The 25,537-nt window shown below is 56.5% G+C and overlaps 1 protein-coding gene across 11 annotated transcripts in view; it reads right to left on the bottom strand.

Annotated features, from left to right (window-relative positions):
- Baiap2 (BAR/IMD domain containing adaptor protein 2) overlaps positions 1-25,537 on the bottom strand; it is a 66,351-nt gene that overhangs the window by 36,513 nt on the left and 4,301 nt on the right. For 8 of the 11 annotated variants that reach the window (XM_021241136.2, XM_004860909.4, XM_013078123.3 and 5 more), the window contains exons 2-3: positions 13,392-13,467; positions 10,138-10,224 (exon numbers count right to left, since the gene is read on the bottom strand). In XM_021241136.2, the coding sequence (XP_021096795.1) occupies positions 10,138-10,224; positions 13,392-13,467 (163 nt within the window). The remainder of the gene's footprint in view (positions 1-10,137; positions 10,225-13,391; positions 13,468-25,537) is intronic. The other 3 variants (XM_087208320.1, XM_087208318.1, XM_087208319.1) reach the window with 1 other exon arrangement.

The raw sequence follows: 25,537 nt of genomic DNA on the forward strand, positions 1-25,537 counted from the left end.
TCCGGTGGCTTCCCAAGCGGAAAGGCACCTCCGAGAGCTAATTAGCATACGCCTGAGTGAGGCATGAATAAGGAGTTCTCATTAGCCAAAGACAGACAGCTGAGGGGGCTGTGGGGCATCGGGCAGCCGGAGCCACAGAGAGGGGTCCAGAGCTGAGATGGGCAGAAGGACTCCATTCTGAGGCTACCAGCCCCGCTGTCCTCCGGCCTCCAGTGCTTCCTTGGGAGAAGTAGGCTCTTCTCCCACCTACAAAAAGGCTAGAGTGGAACTTGGCCTGGGGAAACCAACAGAAAATCAATGGCTGTGTTGCCATGGTGATGACAGCAGACTGCGATGCTTATGGTCATGTTGTTCTGAAACAAAACAAGTCCAAAGAGCCACCTGGATATCAATGTTGTGTCAACAATCAGACCTGGGAGTCCTTGGGGCTTGGAAGCAGGGAGGGAAAGGAGGGCACTGTCCTGAGCCGCCACCGCCTCCCCCAACCTGCTGTGAGCTCAGGTCAAGGACCACTGTCACCTGGAGTCTGTTCGCACCTCAGAATCTCAGGACAGCCTTGGGTGGTCGTGGCCCACAGACTATCAACTCACCTGCCCCAGGGTGGCAGTACGTGCTTCAGGCTCAGGCGTCTGTGCGGTGGCCAGGGTGGGCTGCTGCCAAGGGCCTGGCCATGCACAGCCGTGGAGACAGGGCTCAGGGACTGCACGGATTGATGTCCTCCCACTGAGGCCGAGCAGCCGGGGCCTTGGCCCAGCTCCGCAGCAGTGGGACCCAGGCCTGTCTGGTCCTCCCCGCCTAGCACCGCTCATTCCCACAGCCCTCACTGCCCCTGAACCCCGCCCGTCTTCTCTTCTGCCTGACATCTGCAAGAAGATACAAAGTCTGAAGGGGCAGAGGGGCTCTCCCACCTCCCCAGGCACGCTGACCAAGCTCCCCTGGTGCAGCAGACCTGACACCCAACCCAGGGGGCCGCCTGGATGCCCTCAGTGTGGGTGGGCAGCCCCATCAAGGCTTGGATTAGCCTCACTGCATTCTTCCTGGGCAAACTTGCCTCTTCCCAGGAAGTTTCTCGGGCCTCTGCTTGTGCTATCCCTGGGGGGTGGAGAAAGGAGGTGGGCTAATGTCACCCAGGAATGTGTGGGCCAGTGGCCATGCTCAGGACAACAAACAACCTTGGTACGATCTCTCATAGGGCACAGCCAGTGACCACGGGCAGGTACCCAGTGCCAGCCTTTCTGCTAGGGCCCAGGTGGGGTGACCAGTGCATCCCACAGAGGAGAGGCCTTTGCACAGGCAGAAGATGCCAGACTTCCACTGAATATCCCCAGATCTGTCCTGGGGCCCCAGCCAGCCTCAGTATGGACAGAAGTGCCACTGTCAGGAGCAGAGGAGCACTGCCAGTCCTAGAGGACTATCGCCGCATGGAAGGACCTCTGGGCGGTCACCCATCCAGCCACCATCAGTGTCCCCCAGCACTCCACAGAGATGGTGGTCACACTGCTGGTGGGCACTTGGACTAGGGACTGTCTGTGATGTGTTCACGCTCTGGATGGTTAACTCTGCCCGGGAGGCAGCCAGGCAATGTCACCTGCATGTGAAACGGCTAACGATTACTGAATGCTTCCGTTTTGATAATGCTTCCCCTCCCCAGCCTCCCGGAGTGTTAGGATTACGCCATGCACCACCATGCCCAGCCAGCTGGACATTCCTGCCTCCTCTGCCCTCACCTGGGCGCTAGCACTGCCACCAAGAAACAGCAGGCCAAGTCAGGAGCGCCTCAGCTGGGGGACAGATGGCCGGCCTCGAGCCTGGGGGTCCCCGGGGGCCCGCAGAGCCCTCTTATGGCCCTGGCACCTAAGGCACAGACTGGCTGTCCTGATACAGGGCAGCCAAGGCCTCAGAGACTCTGGGGTCTGCATGTGGCTCTGGAGGATGGGGCTTAAAGGAGTTTGTGCCTCCTGCCTTACACCACCAGGACACAGGACAGGACCATGCTTCTTACAACAGGAGCAGAGCTGGCGGAGGCCACCAGCCATCCTCCAAGGCCCCACGTTCTGCTCTGGTTCCACCTGCCTCGTCGCTGGGCAACAACGTTCATCTCCAGGGAACAGGCTCAGACGGAATTGGGCTGATGATGGCTCCTTATTTGCTTCTGATCAGAATCCACTGGTCACTGGCTCAGAGGCACCACAGTCACCAGCCCTGGCACCGCTGCTGTATTGATATTCCTGCCACAGAGCAGACCCAACGCTGGGAAACACGAACACACGCCATGCCACCTCCCGCTACCACAGAGCTGTGTCCTGGGCCACAGAAAATCCAATTACGGTTGTTATTAATCTCTCCCGACACAGGCTCCCCAGCCCCACAAAGCTTTCGGCAGGGTGGCCAGAGCTGGAGGCCCATCCCCCACAGGAGCCCAGGTTGCCTGAGCCTGGAGGCTCCCGGCCACCCTCAGGCTCCAGGTGCACTGCACTGCAGTCAGCCAGCTCAGGTTTGGAGCATCCGCCTGCAAGGGGAGCCAAGCGGGAGCCAAGCGGGCTGGGTGTGGCCGGACACCTCTCCCTTGCTCTCCCCTCACTTTCTCCTTTTGTTGCCAGACAGCAGTTGCCATGGAGGCCGAGGACCGGCCAGGACCTGGTGTCAGGCCCCTCAGGGTCGTGACGCTGACACAGCCCCTGCTGCGTGGATCTAATTAAGGCTCTGAAGGTGTCTGTTGGGAGGATTAGCAGTCTCCGAGGCAGGTCCCCGCTGTTAAAGAGTCTGACAGCGGGAAACACATCCAAGAGCCAGCTGTCACGCACCAATGGGGAGGCCTGAGATGAGGCTGGGGATGCACTGGACTTCTTGGCTGGATGTGGATGGCTCTGCCCAACCCGAGAGGCAGCCATGGCCAGACAGCCCCCAACTTCCCTGAGAACATGGGAGTCTAACCACAGTGCAGCATGGATGAGGCAGCAGCTCTGAACCACCATGGCCAACAGGAGCCACTGGGGGGACAGCCTTGAGGGCCCCTCAGGGTCCCAGCCCAAAGGGATTCCGCCTGCCTAGCCCCTGACATTCCAGAGACGTCACGTGCAGAGACAGGCCATCCTCGGCCTCTAAACTGGAGGCTGGTGTGCGAAAAAAATGAGGCTTGACTCACAGCCCAGGATGGTCTCCCAGTGGGGCAGGGGGAATGCTGCCTCTGAGCCAGAAGTAGACAGCAAGCCAAGCCTGCAGGAGCTGTCCAGGCCACACCTCAGTTCGATGACTCAGTGACTGAAGGCCAGCCCAGAGTTTCAGGCAGGGTGGCAGCCACCTGCCTGCAAACATCCGCATTCCGAGGCATGGAACTCCCACCCACTCTGGGGAGCCCAGGGATGCCAAGCAGAAGGCAGGGCCTCAGCCCAGGCCCAGAGCACCTGGCAAGCTCACACATGCCCTGTGATCACAAACAAGTGTGCTGTGGGCACCGGCAGGTACAAAGCAGCCCTTCAACGGCCAGAAGCACACACAGCAGAGGCATCCAGAGACCGGTGGCTTACAGAACAGCCTGTGGGGGACCAGCGCTAGCACAGCCCTGCCATGCACATGGGAAGTTCATCCACACCAAGGACTGGGACAGAAACACCTCCCAGGAAACCCCGTCCTCTTGGGACAGGTCGCTCCCTGCTCCTGCAGTAGTGGCTCCACTTCATACCTGCTTAGGTGTGTGAGCTGCAGCAGGAACATCGGGACTCTGGTCTCCCACTCCCACCTGTCTCCCCTCAGGTGGCTCAGGGTGAGCCCGCTCCTGTGCACCCAGGTGCCAGCCCAGGAGCTGGGATGTGCTCAGCATGCAGCCCCGAGGAGAGGCACAGTGAAGAGCAAGGAGACTGGACAGCAGCTCTCCACCCTCACAACCTCAGCAGTAGCCACATGTGCTCCCCAAGGCCCCAGCAGCAGGCTAGGTGCCTCCCTACCCCCTGCCCTGCAGCTTCCATGCAGGCCTCTCCAGGGCCAGCCGCCATGGTGGGCAGTGGACAGAGGGAGGAGCAGGAGGCACAGATGCTGCCGTCATACTTTAGAGAATCCCAATCCTCAAGTGTACCAGCCAGCTGAGGAACGTGAGCCCTGCAGGGACCTGGGTCCAGGGCACACCGCATGACTTCTGCCCCCACATGCCACCCATCCTCCTCAGGCCACTCTCCAGGCCCCTGGGTCCTGGGGCCAGTGCATGTGTGCAGACCTCAGTGACAGCCCTGGGTGGGGGCCCTGTCACCCTGAGCTGCTCTGCTCGTCGGCCCAAGCACCAAAACACCCAAGGAAGGCAGCATTCACATCCAGGCACACCATTTCACAGCAAAGTGGCTGTGAAGGCAGTGCATTCGCCTCTGCACCCCACTTGCTCCGGCCAGAGCTGGTGCTGAGGCAACCTCGACAGACATGAGGCTGGGGAGGGAATGGAGACAGGCAGCAGACAGGCGGCGAGGGATGGCTGTTGGCTAGGGGAAGAGCAGGGCCTCGAGAAGATGCTGGGACTCGGAGCCGCCCTCACTCCCGCCTAAGCACCCTGCCGCATCAAAGTGGAGCCCAGAGAGTCAACTGCAAAGACTTTCTCACTGCAGGGGAGAAAACACTCCATTGACAATCAGAGGACTCAGCGGAGCACTCAGGAGTGTGCAGGCCGAGGCCACCTCCCCACCGTGAGGCTGGGGCTGCTGCACAGAGGACCAAGTGGACCAAAGGCAGACGCTGCCGGCGGGCTCTCCTCGCTTAAAGGCGAGGCAGGGAACAAAGGGACAGCACTCGGCCCTGGCTCCTTGTCTGAAGCGAAAGTGACTTCCCAGGCTCTCACCACTGAGCAGCTGGGCCCTCGTCCAGCCCAGCCACCTCTCCACTGAGACTGGGAGGGAGACCTCTAGCTAATGCCACAGGGCGTCACTATTTCTGGGGAGAATGAAACTTGGGAAGCAAAGGGAAAGGGGGTCCGCAGGGGAGGCAGAAGCTTCAGCAGTCACCAGGCGAGGGTCGGCACAGGGAAGGCTGCACTGTCCTGACTTGACTGTGGGCCCAGTGAATAGGGTGGAGCCACAGCAAACTTCCTCCTGCTGCAGAAGAAAAGGCAGGAGGAACCCCGGCATGCCGGAGCAAGGATCAGGTGGGGAGGAGGAGAAGTGGTTGGCACCACTGCTCACCCGCTAACCCTGGCCACGAGAGGTCCCAGGAAGGAGATCGGCGGGCAGAGGGTGAGCTAAAGCCTTGCTTTCCAGACATCACGATTAAATCACCAAAGCCAGGCACGGTGGCACCCACCTGTAGTCCCAGAACTCAGGAGGTGAGGAGGGAGGTCGAGGGAGTTAGGATTTCAAGACCAACTCAGGATTAAGCACTGAAAACAACTGAGGGTCCTGTCGAAGGCAGGTCTAGGCAGAGTGCCCCCCATTTCTCCCAGACCTGGGCTCCATTCCTTCAGGCTGGGCTCTGGCTCAACCCTGACAGAGCAGAGAGCTACATTTCACCTCTACCATCCCGGAGCAGTAAGGGCAAACTGCGGAGAAAGGAACCAGAAATGACCAAGGCTGTAGACAGGAAAAGGACGAGCACCAATCAAAACAGATAAAACTTGGACTCACTGGTCCAGAGAAGTCGCCTTACAGTAGTAAGGTCCAGGTTAACGAGAATATTAACGGCTGGCTGTGTGCCTACAATAGATGGTATATGCCTGTAATCCCAGCACTCTGGGGGGCTGAGGTAGGAAGACCACAAGTCTGAGCCCAGCCTGGGGAACTCAGCCAGGCAGACCCTTTCTTTCTTTCTTTTTTTTTTTTTTTGTACTGGGGATCGAACTTGGGTCCTTGCGCTTTCGAGGCAGGCGGCGGAACCACTGAGCTAAATCCCCGGCCCAACAGACCCTTTCTTAAAGAAGAGAAAGGGGGTTGGGGCATGTAGTTCAGTGTGAAAGCCCTGGGTTAAGTTTCAAAACAGAAAAAGCTTTTAGGGAGGGGAAACCAAGAGAACTCACATTAAAAAAAAATTAGAATCAAATGGCATTGGACCCTACAGTACCAGCAGTTAAGACAGTGGTGAGGTGGCAGCTCCAGACTCCAACTGAAAATCCCTTCCCGCCTGGGATTCTACACCAGCCAAGCCACCAGGGCCAGGTAGGAAAACATCTGCAGACAAGCACATCCCCAAAACATTTCCCGTTCCCATCAGGAACCTTGAGAAAAATGAGATGATTCTCCTAAAGGAAGGAATAACCGAGGAATGGAAAAGACAGGTACCCAGAGAACAGGGGCGGCAGCCCAGGAGGCCCCAGAAGCTGCCCCGACGCACGGCAGGGAGCCAGAGGGCTGGAGCTGGCCCGTGGCACTGCCAAGGGGGCTTAGAAGAAGAAACGACCCAGACTGCAAACAGCAAACATAAGTCCAAGAGCGCGGTCTGCGGGCCTGGAACAAATCAGCACGGAAGATGAAGCAAATGAGGGTGTGAGGCCATTACTGACTCTACAAGAGACAGACTTTACCATAATCAAAATCACAGTCGGAGTCATAGGAAAAATCCATGTCAAAAAAAAAAAATCCAACAATTGGACTTTGTTAAAGCTCAACATTTTTGTTCTAAAAGCTTTCGGGCTGGGGGAGTATGATCCAGTGGTAGGGCCCCTGTTTAGCATGTGCCAGGCTCTGGGTTCCAGCCCCAGCACCAAAAAGAAAAAAATGTTGTTATAAAATCAACTTGAGGAAAAAAAAAAAAATCAACTTGAGAGAAAATATTTGCAAAATACACACCCGACACAGGACTTGTATTTGGAGATATCTTGTATATGGAGAACTTCTAAGTCAGTAAGACAAAAACCCAAAGAGGTAAAGATGTGAAATGTCAATTCATTAAAGATAAACAACTGGCAAATGAGCGCATGAAAAGACGACCATCACTAGCTGGCCAGGGAAGTGCACATTTGAAAGCACCCCAGCTAGAAACAACCCAAAGGTCCATAAGAGATGAGTGACAAACTGGACCATCCACACGCAGGACACGACCGAAAGGCACGGCCACCTGGAGGACTCTCGTACGCAGACCAGAGCGGCTGGACCAAAGAGGACACAGAGTGGCCCCATGGCTCCCCTCACAACCAGGCTGCAGACAGTTACAGAGACAGCGGGCAAAGGGCTGCCTGGAGATGGGGAGGGCGGGCAGGGAGGCCCAGGACTCTGTGAGGAACGGGCAAAGTCCACCCTCTCCATCCTGGCCACAGGGTTCCACACGTCAGAACTCTTCCTGCCCTACATGCAAATCTGTGCAGCTTATGCTCCAATTAAGCCCAATCAAGGGCAAAAACAAGGCGTCATAGCACACTGTGTCTTAGCTATGACAGGGATTTGTATTAACATCATATAAACACTGTGCTTTTTGAGACAGGGTCTCCCCTTGTAACTCAGGCCTTGAAGGCACTATGTAGCCCAGGCTGGGCTGGAATTCTCAGCAATCCTCCTGACTCAGCCTCCCGAATACTGGGAGTACAGGTGTGCATCACCACACCCAGCTAAACACTGGGCATTAATTTCAGCAGAAACTGTGATCATTACTCTGGGTGGGGCAAGAGAACAACATGAAAAAGCTAAATCCAGCCGAGCATGGTGGAACATGCCTATAATTCCAGTTCAGAGCCAGCCAAGGCTACACAGTGAGTTCAAGGCCAGCCTGGACTACATGGTGAGACCCTGTTTCAAAAAAAAAAAAAAAGAAAAGAAAAAAAAAAGCTACATCCAATCTTCCATCATAAGAAGTCATTAGATAACATCTAAAATTAAAAAGAAGAAGAAATAGCATTAACCTGTCGTTCAGACACACAGGAGAAAATAGCACAGGAGCTGGAGGCAGCTGCCTCTGAGAAGCAGGGCGTGGGCAGGAGGGGGCTGGCAAAAGAACCAACTTATTTTTAAAGCAAATGCTTTAATAAAAATTCAATTTCCAATTATTTGACCCAGCAGTTTTACTCTCAGGCACTTGCCCAGGAGAAATGAAAACATGCATTCACACAAATACATGTGTACACCCATGTTCACAGCAGCCAAAAAGTGGAAGCAATCCAGATGTTCAAAGAATTAATGGACGTGGAAGATGTGGTCCAGACTCACTGGAATATTACATGGCCATAAACAGGAAGGCAATCCTGATACACACAACATGAACATCAAAAACCCGCTCTGTGAAAGCAGCCAGACATATAAAGACTGTGCGATTCTGTTCTACGAAATGTTCAGCATAGGTAAAGCCACAAACATTTAACAGGATTATGTGATTTTTTGGTGACATTTTTCAGGACTCAATTGTGCAGTGCTCAGCCACAGACCACATAGGTGACCACAGAACACCGGGGGTGGGAGGGGGAGCGTGGATGTGCAGCGGTCACTTTGTCTCCCGTGTCACCACACAGGAGGATGGAAACCCTCCTGCGTCCAACACCGTACACATGGTGCAACTTGGCAAGTAAAACGCAGCAACTAGACTCCTCAGAGTATTTAACCTACCGGCCCGAGCGTCTGGTTATTGTTATTAAGCAGACGTCTAAGTTCTCATTAAACCTGGGCCTATTGTTTTAAAACATAATAAGTGAAAATATTAAATACAGGAAGTCTGGTTTCTTACATACTTGAACTATCTTATATATTCTGTATGCGGCCCAGGACCACTCCTCTTCATGTGATGCGGTGTGGCAAGCTGAGGCTGGACACCCACATTCGCGTGCCAGAGCTGGGGGCACAGCATGGCCTCCTGGAAGCCTGAGACCCCATGGTCTCCCACTCCGCTGGGCTGCATCCATGCATGGCCTTGTCCCCCTCACCCCAGGCCAGGCCCATGGTCACACCTATCAGCTCAGCAGCCCCTCAGGGATTCTGGAAGCCTCGGGAATCTGAGACCCATGGGACACTGGCAGGCCTCCGTCACCTTCAGCGAGGAGCAGCAGAGGTGACCCCAAAGCCTGCCGTCCACAAGTGGGATGTCTGTCCATGCGCAAGGTGAGGAGATGCACACGGGGCAGAGTGTGGGTGAGGCCAGGCAGAGCTGCGTGCACAGCCCGAGGCTGAGGTCCCCGACCCTGAGAGCCCAGCACCCAGCCTGCCCACACAACCTGGGCCTCGCCTGAGCCAAGGGAAGCTTCTGGGCTTTGAAGAAAAACTGAACAGAGGCCAGAGCGCATCAGCCTGGCTGCCCTGTCACACCAACCTGCTTCCACCTGGGCATCTCTACCTGTGGCCCTTGCTGGCCAGACACAAGGCCCACTTCCTGGAAAAGAGACTGCAGGGAGGCTTCGTGGACCAGGAGGCCAGACACAGACAGCCTGCCCTGTGCTCAGAGGCTGGAAGACTCCAAGCGGTGCTCAACCAGTTTGGGTTTTTCACTGGTCCACTGTCAGCCTGTGGCTGCAGCCCATCCCGGCACTGCGGAGCACACAGGCCAGGCCACCCCCGGCCTACACCATGGCCAAAGCATCCCCTTGAGGGAGGGGAGACCTCAGCTGCCTCGATGGCACTGATGCCCTGGCCAGGGGGACCATGAAAATGTGGGCTCCACTCGAAGCCAAGCTCTTGCTGACACTGCAAGCAGCCCGTGACTTCCACATTCTGGGTCCCTTGATAGCAATCTAAGCTTCTCACAGAACATCTCTAAAACACAGAAAAGCATATAAGTACCCAGGAATTCCACCTGTTGACACTCCTCCATTTACTGAACGTCTACATGTGTGACACTTAAGCAAAACGGGTCAGACCATGCCTGCACCTGCATCCCTTCCACCAATCTTCACACCAGCGGTGACTCTGTGTCAGGAGACCCTAGCAGCTGAGTCACATTTTCCACGCATGGCCCCCCTGTTGGCCATTTGGGGTTTGCCTCTGATACTTTTGTCACTGTGCCATGCTCCTATGGAAGATGAGCCCACCAGCGTGACCTCCAAACAGCACCGAGCCTGCCTGGGGACCCCCACTTTCAGGAGGGGGTGAGGTCGCTGCCTCTGAGGGCATGTGTCATTTTAAAACACCTTTGCTTGTTGTTGACAGGTAAAATCTGATCCCACTTTGAAGAAGGGTCAAAAGTGAACAAGACCCCAGACTGGTCTGGGACATGGGATGACCCAGGGACTCTGGGCTCTGCAGTCTGGAGACTTACCGAGTTCCTTAGAGCCCTGGCTCTCACTGGCCAGCTCCCCCATCTTCACCAGGGCGTCAAAATAGCCTTTGGCAGCGAAGGTCACACCTGAGAGAGAGGAGGAGAGGGCAGTTACTTCCTTCACAAGCCCCAGACAAGACCCACAGCAAAAACACACCGACTGCAGCTCAAGCTGACCCCCCTGTGTGCCTGGACAACTGCAAAGAATACACCTGCTGTGACTCTCTGGCCGGACATCACCTTGTCTCTTGTTGATGTTCTTACTTCACTCCAATCCTGGTGGTTCCTGTATGTGTAAGAACACTGTGTACTGTGCAGGTCTGGAGCTATTCAAGGCACCTGCAGAGCGCTGCACCCTGTCACGTGCCGTGCGACAGGGGGAGGGAGCTCTGCTTCCAGTGCACTCGGTGAGACAAAGAGCTGATGGGAAGATAGAGGCCCCTGCTTCACCCAAGGGCCCTGAACCAAATCCAAAGGGTTACCCACTTCCCCTGTCCCCAGTCTCAAGATAGGACTCAATGGGGAACACGTGCCACTGCTGGAGAGCCAGGTGCTGTGGCACAGCCCTGAAACCCCAGCTCCTGGAGAGGCTGAGGCAAGAGGATCACAGATGTGAGCCGAGTCTGAGCAACTTAGCAAGTCTTGGTTTCAAAATAAAATAAAAAGGGCTGGGGGTACAGCTCAGTGGTGGAGCACTTGCCTGGCATGTGTGAGACCCTGAGTTCAACCTTCAATATACAAACAAACAAACTCCCCCCAAACCCCATAACCCGGCATTGCTGCCGCCAGAGGGGCTCACGTCAACTCAGAGGTAACCCTGGCCTGAGGGGGGAAGGGAGAAGCGGGCTGATCACACCCTAGCCCAGCTGGGCAGCTCCTGCTGAGGTGCGGCGAATTCACACAGAAGCTGATAGGTCTCAGCTTCCACTGTGGCACCTTCTTGGACTCTCTGGGTACCTTGGCAGACTCCTACACCTGAGAAGAGGTCCCAGCCATCCTGCCCTTCAGGCTGCATGAAGGCCGAGGCAGCAGCTCTGGAGAACAAGGCTGGGGAGCAGCCTTCAGTGGCATAATCCCAATTTCTAATCTGTTTTCTACGGAACCCACTTAGGGGATTATAACTGGGCACTTGATCAAATTTTATTTATGAAGTTTTCAATTAAGTGCACACAATTTGTTCTGTGGCACAAGACTGTGTCCCCAGGGGGTGGGAGTGCTTCTGCCACCTGGGAGGGTGGGCTTCTTAAAATAAACCAAAGGACAGCAAGAGAGCAAGATTCTGGGTGTGGTGCAGCTACAGTGGTGTGGGGCCCGGACACTGAGCATGTCCCATAAACAATCCAGGAAAACAGGAAGAGGAAGTCACCCTCAGGTTCTGCACACAGCTGGGACAACCTGGGAGGAGCCCCAGGGGCAGGCAGAAAGGCCCGGAAGGAAATCTGAGCTCACATCAAAGAGGAGGAGGTCATAGCCCAGGCCACCAGCTCAGCCAGGAAAGGACGCCACGGCCACTCCCTGCCTCGGGACACCTGGGAACAGAACTCTCCGCCCAAGGGAGAGCCACAGGAGGTAGCGAGAGTTCTCCATGGCTTAGGTCACCGAGCACCTCACGGACAATAGCTTTGGGAAAAGGTGCTGTCGCTGAAACTTGCACATTTGCTCCCAGCCCCCAAAGGAACCCGTCCCGTACCTTCTGACTCCCACACCCAAGGTGCACAAGGAAAGGCAGATGGGCTGGAAGATGAGAGGCTGGGGGCTCTCAGAGCCCAGAAACTAGCTTCGCTCAGACAGTCTGACCATGGTGTGCAGTACCTGAAGCAGGACCTTTCTGCCACCTCTACGTCACCTTCCCTTCCCACCCCCTCAAAAGTCTCTTCTTGGGTCAGCACGCAGACACAGGCCAAGCCCACTCCTGTGAGGACAGGGCAGGGCCACCATGAGCAAACACCATACCATGGCAGGGGTGTGGACCGGACCTAGCTTCTGCCAGGGCCTGGAAGTGGCCATGCCTGCCACCACGCCAGGGCTCCTCCTTGCCATGGTCTGGGGGTCTGAGATGTCTCAAAGACTGCAGGCTGGCTCTCCACTTGAGGGGACAGCTCCCGCGACAGAATCCAGATACATAAGCAAGGGGCCTCTGGAGCTCCGACATGCGGGTCCCTGGGGCTGTGTGACCCAGTTTAGGCTGCAGAGGGATGGGATGGGGTGGGGATAAGTGAAGCCATCCCAGGATGGCACAGGGGACCCTGGCACACACGGGCTGCAGAGCTTCTTCTCTGTACCCTAAGAGGGAAGCCCGGACCTGTTCATGCCCACAGAGGCCACCCGCAGGGACAGGCTCCTCCCTGGAGCGGCCTCAGTAACCTCTCAGCCTGTACAGATCACTGTTGTCACTCCCCTTCCGCAGGGGCAGCCCTGCCTGTGGTGGTGCTTCAGAAGGAAGGGCCAGAGTGCCGGGGGGGACCCAGGCCGCAGGACAGAGTGCTCTCCATGGCATGACGGTGGGACACAAGGAGGCCAGGGACAAGCCTGTTCTGCCGGTGCTTCGTCACGGTGCTTTGTTCCCAAGTGGCCAAGGGGTAAAGGTAGCAGGAAGAGAATAAGAGCTGAGCCCTCTCCTTTCCCAACAGTGGACCACAGCCTCGGCTCACTTGGGGGTGGCAGAGATGTGGTGCCTATCTGGAGATACACATGACCTTCCTGCTGGGGGGGGGGGAGGTCACCTATAAAGATGTCACAGCTAGCGACAGCCCAGTGCTGCCCGGACAGCTGCAGGAGTACACAGAGAACAGCTGGTCTCCAAAGAGCACACCACTCAGCCCTGCCTGGGCCCCGCCAGACCCAGGATCCAAGGGTTGTGGGTCCGCATCCGGCCCTTTCATGAGCTGGACAAGGACGTCCTCAAGGGTCCTGCCGGGCCATCCCAGCCACTCACACCTCAGTCTTGGTTCCTGGACCTGGAGCTGCACAGGGTCTACTCAGCGGGGACAGGCCCGCACGTACTCTTGCTATGACACCAATGGTGTCCTGTGTATGCCAGCCCTCCATTTCCAGGTAACCCTGGAGGGCGGACAACCACGCCCATCTTTCGGTACCCTGCTTGTCACCACAGCCCTGGGACAAGATGACCCACAGGGTGAGGACATGCAGTCACTCTGATGGCATCCGCAGCCTCAGGCAGCCCGCTGGGTTTTATTTCTGGCTTCAACCTGGGCTCTAGGGCTGAGCCGAAGTCCATCTGCCCAGGGCACTACCTGCTAGAGCTTTCTCATAGTTCTTCCCCATGGCGATGAAGTTGCGAAGGCTGGGGTTGAACTGCTCCATGATGGTCTGGAAGAAAGCAGAGAGAGACTGTGTCACTGCTGCATCCACCCCAGGACTCTGGGAGGGCCCTGTGGGGAGCAAATGCAGGGCAGACATCACCTCAGGCTCCAAGTTCAAATCCCAGCTCTGCCCCTGTGAAACGCCCTTGGGCAGGTGACCCGAGGCTCCATGTTCACATAGGTACCCTGCAGACAGGCTCAGACCTGGCTCTGGGGCCTGCAGAGTAAGAAGCAAGCCCTCTCCAGGGCAGGTGGCACAGCGCCAGCACACACGTGGCTGCAGAGGCACCATTACCCGGCTGGCAGGGCTGAGTCAGCCCCAGAAGGCTGCCCGCCGGCCACACACAAACGCTCAGTGACGCCCCCCACGCTAAAACCCTAACTCAACACATCAATTACAAACATCAGCTCTGATTAGAGCGATCCACAGCCTGATTTGCAAATACCACGCTATGAATAATCCAACAGGCTCCAGGATCTGTTTGCCTGACGGACTTCGGTCTCCCTGCCAATATCGGCAGTTCTTAGACTCAAGAAATTAGATTTTCACTGCGAAGGCCAAATAAATGTTTTAATTACATGGCGTAAAAACAGGCACACACAAACAGCAGCCATATGAGAATTCTACTGGCATAATATGCACCGACTGTCAACAGCCAACCCCAGACAGAGAGGACCCCAGGAGGAACTTTGAAAGAAAATCCTGTCTCGGCCACATCCTAACCCTTCTGACTCTTGTCACGCTGTGAGCCCGAGCCTTCCTGAGGACAACAGGGAGGGAAGTCGGCTGGCTCTGCAGGCATACAGGAGGCTTCGCAACCCTACGCAGCCCCAGACTGTTGGCCCGGGCAAGGAAACCCTGTCACAGCTCCTGTCCTAGGATGCAGGACCAGCACAGTAGATGAGGAGGACAGACATCTTAGGACATCAAGCCGCACCCAGTGTAGAACCTAGCTCTGGGAAACCCGCCCCTGTCGTGCTGCAGGCCCTTGCCCTGAGGTGTGGCAGGGTGTCCACACCAGGGGACACCAAGACCCACGCTCTCGTGGGATGAGGGCTCAAGCTCTGAGCTGCCAACCACCCACATGTAGTCTGGACTTACTGACCCCTGGCTGCCGTGCCAGGCTTCCCACAGGCTAGGAAGTGCAGACAGTAGCACAGCTTGGCCAAATCCTCAGTCGGGTGGCTCTGCCTTCCTGGACACAGCACCAGTGTGGGAACCTATCCAGCCGGACAAAGTCCCACAGAGCTAAGGGGAGACTTCAGCTGGGGAGAGAGGGCCCAGCAGCAAAGTGGAAGCCAGGGAGGCGGGCCATCATCATCACCTGGAGACAACGTCAGGAGGCCAAACCAGTGCAAAGGCCCAGGTCCAGGGCTGTGCTGTGGTGGGAGGGGCAACAGGAGGTAAGAACAGGAGGAGAACTGAGTGTAGTGATTATCCCAGGCAGGACAGGAAGGGTCTGAGCAGATATGATACACAGTATATGTACCAACTCCTCACAATGAATGTATTAATTATGTATCACAAACATATACTAATAAAAGTAAAAAAATGTCCCCTCTGGCTGCTGAGATTTTAGCCACAGGCCCAGGTGGATGCTGGGAAAGCCCCAGCTCAGCCCTCTGAAGAAAGGGAAGGCAGCACCAGTCAGGCCTGGATTCCTCATGCTCTGCACACCAGGCAGCAACACCGAGGCGGCGGCGGCTACACACAGGACTGGGGACGAGGGCTCTGGACAGGTGAAATCCAAGCCCAGCCTGGGGCAGAGATGTCACATGGACAGCGAGATGAGCCTGCTCTGACATGCAGGAGAATCCTGGGCAGAGATGGAGCTCAGGAGGTAGAGGGAGCTCTGAGCAGGGTTGCTCCTCCAACTGCCCCCCAGGTCCAGGAGTGGCAGCAAGGCCAGGGCAGGACTGCTGTAATGAGACAGAACAGAAGGGAGGCACACTGGGCAAAGGCAAATTCGACTGAGTCCAGTGTCCTGGTGTGTGTGCATGCTTATGTGCATGTGTGCTCATGGATGTGTGCTTTGGTGTTTTGGTACTGAGGATCGAACTCAGGACCTTGTGCTTACGAGGCAGGTGTGGTGCTGCTGAGCTAAATCCCCGTCTCATGCATGTGTGCTTATGAGCACACGTTTGTGTGCATGTGTACGTACTTATATGTGCATGCACACGTGCTTGTGGATGTGCGAGTGTGTGCACATTCATGCACGTGTGTGCATGTGTGATCAGGTATGTGTTCACATGTATTCACAAGGTGTACTCTGCACATGTGTGTGCACTGGGAGCAGAGTTGCATCACACCAATGAGACTGACACTGGTCTGAGAACACGGCCCCAGAGAGGGTGGACTGTGTGTGAGTGGACCCCTGCTCACTAGGCCCTAGAGAACGGGGCTGCAGGCCCACAGGCCCATCCGGGACCAGTGCTCCAAGCTCCATTAATGTCCTGAGTGACAGAAGAAAATGTCAGAAGCCACCAAGGCCAAGCAAGATGGGTCGCCAAGGTGCCTGGCACACCCTCTGCGTGACACACAGGGATAGCCATGAAGTTTCACTTCCTCAGTGTCGCAGCTGAGCTCATACTCAAGGAATGCAGAGCAAGCAGGCAAGGCAATGTGGGTACTGAAGTGCCAGCCAGCCCACCAGGACACACAGGTGCTGCTGTCTGGGCGTGGAGGCAGAGGTGTGGATGCCACTGAGCTGACAGCACAGAGGCTTCTTGCTGGGGAAGGGCCAGGCAGCTCCTCCTCCCAGCTCTGCGGACCATGCCTGGCCCTGGCGAGAAGAGCAGCCTTTTGGAGAGCGAGCCTTGGTATCCTGGTGAACGTCACGGCCCTTCCTTCAGGTCAGCCCATCTCCCAGCAACCATGAGGGCTCTGGTGGGGGATCCATCTCCATTGGGGAGAGGTCGTGCTGAGCCGACAAGTCCACCCATCACTCTGGGCCTCACCCAATGGGCCATGCCAACCCATCAGAAACCAAGGTGGCTCCAAATCCATGCACAGAAGCCCTGGATGGAGGCTCCTGCCCCCAACTCAGACAGCGCCCTGTGCAGTGAACCACATTCCAGGCCCACCCTCCCCGGCCAGGCCAGGTGCCAATCCAGGGGCCTGTCCAGCCTGTGGGCATCTCCGGCAGGCAGGGGCTTCAGAACATACCTGGGTTCCCAAGAGGGACCACGGAAGTACTTGGCAGTGGACACAGCTTCTGCCTCAGCTACCTCCTCCTCCCTCAGAAGAGAATGTGAACACCACCCAGCCCTGGGTGGCAGAGCACTTCACAGTGGCTACCTGCCTCTCTTTCCCAGGCAAGGAAACAAAAGTCCTTTCTGCAGGAATCTGCCAGGAGGGAGCTGAACTAACACCTGGAGGGAGTGGGTGTTTGCTTTAAAGGGGAAGGGAATGTCTTTTCTCATCAACCCCAAAGGGAGCCAAAGCAAAATGCAGGGGGCAGAGGGAGAATCCTGATCTTGAGGAAATAAACTGACTGCGCTGTGCACAGCCCAGAGGCCAGCTTTCCACGAGGAGGGTGACCTGAGCTCAGTGTGCTGTCCTCAAGCTCATTGTGAAACTTGGGGGCTATAGGGGCTGACAGTGCAAAGGGCTCTCCAGGGCCCCGTGTGCCCTGACCATGTCATCCTGCTGGGACACAATCCCACTGGATGAGCAGGGACCACCCTGCCTTCAAATTCCAATGATACCTGTGTTGCGCTAGGAAAACCTCACCTGCTCAAATCCTGCTGCTGCACACTGTGACTGTGAGTTGTTCCTCAGTAGCTTTCGGGACCAAGAACTATATTTAGCACCTGCGTTCTTCTACTTATTCACTTGTTCATGCAATATTTATTAGAGAACACCTCTGCATGACAGGTGAGGTGCTGGAGGCTATGGACGAGACACAGCCACTTCACCCCCATAGCACACATACTGAGAAAGGCCAGGGGAGGAAGTGGGCCCTGCCCAGGGTGCTCACAGGTCAAGCCCTTTACAGCTGCCCTCCTTGCAGGACTGTAACAAAGCAGAACACCCTATAGCCCCGGAGCTGTGAGGAACCCAGGCCCAATGGTGTGGTCCCCAGCAGGGCCCCGGGGGAGGGGGCTGGTTGTCTCTTTCTGTAGGAGGAAGTGGGAGGGGTTAAGCCCACCAGTATTAGCGGCTGTCACCAAAAAGATACTGAGAACCCTGGGAGCTCCTTCTGCTGGCCACTCCCACACGGTCCTGGCTGACCTGACGACTGGCCAGGCCAGTAAGGACAAAGGTCAGCCAAAACAGCTGTCCCTACCCCACCCCATGCCTGAGGCAGCAGAGAAGAAAGCCAAGTGTTTGTAGAAAGGAGTCCCACCAAGGAACTTTGCCCCTCCTGCTCCTGCACACTGCCTGGTCAGGATCCTGTCTACCTGGCAGCCCTGGCTCCTGCCAGGCCCCTCCTAGCAAAGGAGGAGATGGGTGTACATGTGTGTGTATACAAGAGCACACACACATGCTACCTGCATTGCAGCAGGCTAGGCCCAATTTCCTCTCTACCCTCACGGCACTCAGAGGACCCTGGGAGTCTCCCTGAGTGCCCAGGGCCCCAATGATCCATTTTACAGATGACAATGAGGCTCAGGGTCTTAGGGAGCCTGCCTCTCAGTTCCTGGTGGAGCCAAGTCCTGGCTTCAGCTGCAGGCCAACCAAACAACCACACACAATCTCACTCCACAATGGCACCACTGCCATCCCTCAAGAAGCCACACTCCGGCAACATCAGAAAGAAGAGCGAGGCAACCCGCTCTGGTCCGAGCCTCTCCTGGAGTGCCCCACCTGCTTCCAGCCAACACTGCTTACTGCCAGCTTCCCCAGGCCCAGTGCCGGCTGGGGGTTTAGCTCAGTGGTTCCACTGCCTGCCTCACAAGCGCAAGGTCCCGAGTTCGATCCCCGGTACCAAAAAAAAAAAGAACCAGAATCCAAGGCCCAGTGCCACCCACCTGCTCCTTCCACTGCTCCCCTCCCCTCCCCTCCCACTGATGCTGGGACTCACCAGGAAAAGCAAGAGCCATCTTTGGGGGTGCTGGCTCCCCCCAGCCCAATGGTGCCACTGTCCAGGTGAGAGGGCTGCCACACAAACACAGGCCCCAGTGTCCCGTGGCTGTGCTCCAGGGTCCCCTGGCGAGACTTGCCCAGGACACCAGCTCCTGGGGAGGGGCAGGGGTGGAAGATGTAGGAGGGGACAGAGCCCAGCTTAGGAGGCTAGGCCCATGCACCTGGAGCACACTGGGAGGGTATATAGACATGGTCCCGCCCAAAGGATTTCCCATCCTGGGGCTGGCTGTCCTGAGGCCCCAGGAAAAGCCCTCTGCTGTGGGCGGGGCTGGGAAGAGGCAGCCTCTGGCCTGGGGGACACCCGCAGTGGCCTCCCCAACAAGGAGCACCACGGCTTGGGTGGAACTGTGAAGCCTCTGTCTCCCTCTAAAAACTGGCAGAGCCTTCTTGAAGGAATAAGCCCACTCCAGAAACTCGGTGAGTGGTGGGAGGGCTGCCTGGGGCTGAGCTGCGTCTAACTTGGTTAGAGCAGAGGAGGTTGGAAGCTGTTTGCGTGAGTTTAGAAGGTGAGGGGATGCCTTGCTTCTGCAAGGGAATGGTTCTTGGGGAGCGGGCAGAAGCACAAAAGCTAGCGGGACAGGCTCTCAAGGGAAGCGACCCAAGCAGAGCTCAGCTCCCCGCCCTGAACTCTCCCAGCTCAGGGCAGGAGGACGAACCGCTCTGGGCCCCTCTGACCTCACCCCACCACCGGCTGAGCAGGCCGTGGACTTGCTCAGTCATAGGCGCCAGCATCAGGAAACGAGAACCTTTCTGTGGAGCCAGGAGAGGAGCTGGCTTGGCCCAGAACGGAGGCTGAGTCCCTGGCCCTGAGGGAGGAGTGGCCACCTGGCCAAGAGGGTGGCAGGGAAGGGGAGCCCGAGGGAACTGGAGAGCAGTGGGGACAGGTCCCACCAGGGCCCGGGCAGAAGCCACCCTGCAGTACTGCAGCAGTTCTGGTTCTCAGCTTTGGTGGCTCCCCTGAGAAGCTGCCAACACTAATAGGGCGACTCCCTGTGTCTTTGGCGGGGCGCCCAGATATGACAGTAGGGCAAGAGAGGCAGGTCCTCTTCCCTGTCACCCTTGCCTGCCCCCACCAAACAGGGCCCTGCTCCACTGGTTGCAGTGGGGCCTTGGCTGAAAACAATGCCACAAAGGATACCAGTGTGGTCATTTGGTTCACCTGGTCACTGTGGTCTTCACACCATGTCCCGGCTCAGAGGTCCCCCAAACCTCCCAAGCACCCACTCTGCTTTTGCCTGATTTATTTATATTTATTTATTTATTTATTTATTTGGTACCAGGGATCAAACTTGGGACCTTGTGCTTTCGAGCCAGGCGCTGGAACCACTGAGCTAAATCCCCAGCCCCACCAACTCTGCTTCTGGAAGCCTTCAACTCCTCAGCCCAACCTGACTCTCTCCAGGGGTCTGCAGCGATCAGACACCTCAAATCTGGCTCCTCCTGCATGAGGTCCCCAGGGGCAGAGGTCCCCAATGGTAAAAGCTACACCTGAGGCCAGCATGGCAGGCACCTGGCCACACAAGGTAGTCCCATGTGGGCATGTGCTGAGAGAGCTTTGCTGGGGGCACCAGGCAAGGGCAGAAGCCAGGCTTGCACCGTCTGACCCACTGTGAGAGCCATTCCCACAGGCGCTGGACATCACCCATCAGTCCAGGAGCCCAGGGTAGCAAGGGTCGGACACAGGACCTAACAGCCTGGCCATCCTTCCTGTCTGAGCGGCATGTCCTGCCCATGTCAACTCCAGAAGATACACCCCCAGCAGGGCTGCAGACAGCCCCCTAGTATATGGCTGCTCTGGCCTGGGTCACAGAACTTATTGCCTGGCACCTGGCCTGCGTGGAGGTGTGCATTTAAACTGCTGTCTTTTGTGGATAGCATTAAGCTGGAGCCACACTTCCCAGCCAACTGCTGTATAACGACATCACAGTGTGGCCCCTGGATCCCCACTGTCACAAGCTGAGGGCTGCAATATGCGTGAAATTGGAAGGGACTCAAAATACAATTGACCTAGAAATGGATGGCTGCCAACAAGACAACACTCAGGACGACCCTCCCCAGTGGACCACACCTTACCATGGGGCAGGGGGAAAGGGGCTGGACTGCATCCCTCCCAAATGCACACACTGGAGCCCCAGCCCTCGGGACCTTAGTGACTATGCTGGAGATGGGGTCTCTAAAGAGGCCACGGGGGAGCTGGGCATGTGGCCAGCACTCTGGGAGGCGGGGCAGAGGATCTCAAATTCAAGCCCAGCCTGAACAAGATAGTGACTTCCTGAGATCCTGTCTCCAAATAAGAAATAAAAAGGGCAGGGGAATTTGGCTCAGTGTAAAGGCCCTGGATCCAATCCCCAGCACACAAAACAAAATAGGAGGGGGGGAAGGCCATTAGGTGAAATGAGTCACTAAGGTGGGCTCTGAGCTAATCAGCATCTTACAGGTGTCTTGTGGTAAAAGGAGATTAGGACACACAGGAGAATGAGCACGTGGGGACACAGGGAGGAGATATCCATCTGCCAGCAGAGTGGCCTCAGGTGGAGCAGCCCTGCTCATAACTGATCTCAGACGGCCAGCCTCCAGGACCGTGAGAGGGTAAGCGTAAGATGAAGCATCAGTCTGGGGTGCTATGTTACAGCAGCCTGGGCTGACCAAGGCAGGATCACCTCACATCCAGCACAGAGAGGCTGATCAGCAGTTTTCTCATCACCACTGATCACAGAGGCTCTGCTGACACCTGGCCCAACCCCAGCCAAGGCCACTCACTGAGCCATCCTCTTCCCTGTGACAGCACTGGCCAGGCCCCCTGCGGCAGAGAAACGAGCGATGAGCAAGCCGGGAGGCAGCCTTGGAATGCTCTGGGACTGTCCCTCCACCCACCGGCCCTGGCTCTGGCAGATACAGTGCGCTGGCCCCTCGGTGTTGTTACGGAGAGAACACCCGACCCTCCATGCCCAGGAAGGGGCTGGGTGTTCCAGCCTCCAGTGATTATTCTCTGAAGAACCTTCAGCCCCATGCACCGATGGGCCTGGTCACCACTGACCTGATACTTTAGGCACCAGGAAATATCCTATCATCTCACTGAATTTTTGATGAGAAAACAGTCATCTGGGAGCGAAAGATCTTGTCTGAAATCCCTGGGACTCCTGCATGACAGGGCAGAGGCAGCACCTGGGAAGTCAAGGTCTGCTCCGATCCTGACTAGGCCACCTATCCGCTGATGGGTATGGATATGCTCCCTCAGCCAGAGGCTCCCCCATGGGGCCCTGTGAGCTCCCTGTAAAGCCAGTGTGAGGGGGAATGATATCAGGCCCACAGAACTCTCACATCACACCTGGTAGGATTAGTGTGAAATCTACCCAAGATAACAGCAGGCTGCAAGGCCCAGGCCCTCCATGGCCAATATTCTACGTCCTCCAACACAGAGCCAGTGAGAGTGGTGATGCTGGCCAGCTCCCTCCCCCTATAGAGCTGGGATGCCAGCCACTGGCCTGATCAAAGCCCAGGGCTCCCATCTGCCCATCCCTCCAGCCCATCAGGGGCCAGGATTTCCACCCTAGGGATAAGATGCGCCCTCCATGGGTGAGGGTTGGAAGCGGTGGACAGTTAGCCTCTTATGCCAGAGATGGTCACTTAGGGCAGAGGTGGCTCAACAGTCCCCTCTCACAGGCTCAGAGGGGCAAGGTGGGGAGAGGGAAGCCAGGCCCACTCCAGCTGTCTCCACCATTATTCTCTGGTGTAAAAGCCTCGCCTGGAAGCACCAAGACGGCCCTGCCTGCTGTGAGCAGGCTCCGCCCTGACCACACATGGCTCCACTGAGACAAACTCTCTCCTGGACAGACATCAGCTCCTAAAGGCAGGGAAGCGCCCCACCTTCACCTACTCCGAAGATCAAGATGGGGATTTCTCTCACTGCACAGACACCTGTGTTTCACAATCTCCGAATCTCTACCCCAGCACCAGCAGCAGCCATGACACCCATGACACCCGGCACAGCCCCACCCAATGACTGGCCCCTCGTACAATGGGACGTTTCTACCCACAAACCACTGAAGGAACACTGAAAAGGTGGAGGTGACCTGGCTGTCATCAGAAAACTTTGTGATCATCAAGAAAGTGTCAGTAACAAAAATGATGCAAATGTCGGGGGCTTGGAAAACCCAAGACACTTCTTGGGACATGTTCCATCAGCAGTACCAGGGAAGGCTCAGGACAGAGTGCTGGGGACCCGCTAGACATGAACAGCTCTGAGCTGAAATGCAGTGCAGAGGGGTCTGAATTCACATGCAAAGAAGTTTTGGGGAAACACTACCAATTTTTAAAATATCTACCACAATAATTTTTATGTACTTATTTCTGTATTTGTTGTGCCGGGGATGGAGTCCTAGGCAAGCACTCTACCACTCCACATGCCCAGCAAGTACAAAATAAAAACCCTAAGCAAGAAGAAAGCACTCTAACTGGTAGCCTCACGGCTGTCCTTACTCCTGGTAAGGTCTGTAACATCTCCTAGCTCACGCACCTGCACCCAAGAACATGACGTGTAGAACGTGTCAAACCTACTCCCCACGAGAAGAGCTAGGACCCACCACTCTGGCCGTCCAGCTGAGGATGTCAACCTCCAGGGACCCTAGATCATCCCACCCATTATGTCTGTGGCCCTGAGGAATGAGACTCAACCAAGCTCACACAGCCAGAAGAAAGAAAAGGCAGCAAGGTTTCCTCAGGGAGCCTCTACAGGAATTTCAGGACACGACAGGATCTTCAAAGATGAGGCTGGCAACCCAAGCTGGAGCAGCAGAGGAGAATCCTACAAGGTAGGTGGGAAGGAGGAGCAAGGCTACTGCACGGAGCTAGCTGGGGAACCAAGCGCTGCCACACCCTGGCAAGCAGGGGACCCACTCCAGCATCAAACCTCAGCTGACTCCAGCTTTCCAAGGTGACCCCTTGGAAACCACACTGGCTCATGCTGTGAAAGCAAGGATGGGCTCAGGCCCACCAGCCCACTCTCCCCACGCTACACTAGCCATTCTGGTCTCCTCCAAGCCAGTCTCCAGAGCCTCAAGGACACAGTAAGACAAAGCACCTCCCACTGACATCTCAGCCCACACTGGCTGGCCCCATGCCTGAGCACCCACCTCCAGGGAACCTGCAGATGGCTGGGCCACTGCTCCTGGAGCTGACCACCAAAGCAGCAGCATGGCAAAGGGAGGTGGCAATCCCAGCGTGGCCTCTGTCAAGTCCAGAAATGGAACTCACTCATCCCCAAGTACTAGCGGACCTCGTCACAGTGTGGCCACCATTCCAGGCCCTGGGAATACATCAACAAGTATTGTGCCCCCAGTCACGGACCCAGATGGGTCTTGAATTTCCAAACCTGTCTCTCCGGGGAATATCACATGGGGAGAAAGAATTTTTCTGTTTATAAGAAGCACATACGGGCCGGGGATTTAGCTCAGTGGTGCCACCGCCTACCTCGAAAGCACAAGGTCCTGAGTTCGATCTCCAGTACCAAAAAAAACCAGAAGCCGGGGACGCCCAGGCCAACCTGCTGGCTGGAGGACCTGCTGGCTGGAACTGCCCTGGGTGTGGCTCAGGGGTGCAGCTGTGCCCCTCCACCTCCCTTTCCCCTGGATTGAGTGGTTCCGAATCATCTTGCAGCTGTACAGGCACAATCAGGGGCCTTGCATGACTCAGAGCTGGGGGTGGCAGGAGGTTGGAGGAAGGTGCCAGCTCGGTCCACGCCTGTCTGTAATTACCCCCGGCACAGGCAGCGGATCACAGCGCAGCAATGTACAGGGAGGCTGGCAGCCACCCAGCCACCCAAAGCACAGGGTTTCCAGGGACACAGTCGTCTCCACTGTGAGGCTTCAAGTTAAATCTCTGGGACAGAGGGGAGAAGACAGCATGGGGCAAGACTGGCTCCGTACTGGGGGCCCAGAAAGAGGGTAGGAGCAACCCTAGCCAGCAGAGGCCCAGGCCACCCCACACCAATCAACAGCTGGGTAGCACAACAATGACAGCCACAGGCAATGCCCGCCTGGAATAGCCGGCAGAGATGGCCAAGCAAGGCTGCACGGGGACTCGTGATATGGGCCAGCCCTGCCTCCCTCCCACTGCTCCCACTCTTGAGTAGGGCCCAGACCCACCAACCTGTGAGAAGAGAGGCAGGCCTTTGCCTCCCCAACAGCTGTTTCCTCAATGCCACACGCCAGTCCTCCCCTACAAGACTATGCCACCTGTGGCCAAGGGCCGAGTCCCACCCCACAGCCTAGGCCTCTGGAAACGTCTGTCCCCAAACACAAGAACAAGAAGAACATGGGGACCGGGGATTTAGCTCAGTGGTTCCGCCGCCTGCCTCGCAAGCACAAGGACCCGAGTTCGATCTCCGGTACCAACAAACAAACAAACAAACAAACAAGAAGAACACAGCTCCCAAGAGTACCCACACCCCAGTTCTGCCCCTAACAGTGGCCGTGGCCCTCAAGAGCTGAGAGCAGCACTGATCATCATTCGGACCTTGAACCTCAAGTCTAGCTGGTCACCCTCACTGGTCAAGCAACCTCCCTAAAGACATACTTGAGAACTGCACACAGCATGCACAGGCAAGCATGGTCCCAACCCAGCCCGGACACTGTAGAGAACCATGTCCCAGAGGCCCAGGTACACCTGGAAACAGGGCAGTCACCACCCACTGCCAATCACCGACCCCAAGCAACAGTGACTGGGCACCTTGAGAGCCAACAAGAATTAAAACCCTACAGAACATGGCCTGGGGACAAGGTCTGAGCATGCTGGTCAGCTCAGAGGTCTTTGTGACAGAGTCTGCCCCTACCAAGCGAACCGGGTCTGAACAGCCACCCCTAAAATGTTGATGGAGGACAAAGGCAGGCGATGTGGGATGTAAGAGAAACGCAGAGGGTCCGCCCAGCCATCCGGCGTGAAGATGGTGCATGACAAGCTAGCCCCAGACAATGCTCTATGACGCATGCAG

This window comes from Heterocephalus glaber, unplaced genomic scaffold, assembly GCF_053883595.1.
Source record: "Heterocephalus glaber isolate CG9 unplaced genomic scaffold, H.glaber_assembly_v1.0 deba00000937, whole genome shotgun sequence".
NCBI lineage: Eukaryota > Metazoa > Chordata > Mammalia > Rodentia > Bathyergidae > Heterocephalus > Heterocephalus glaber.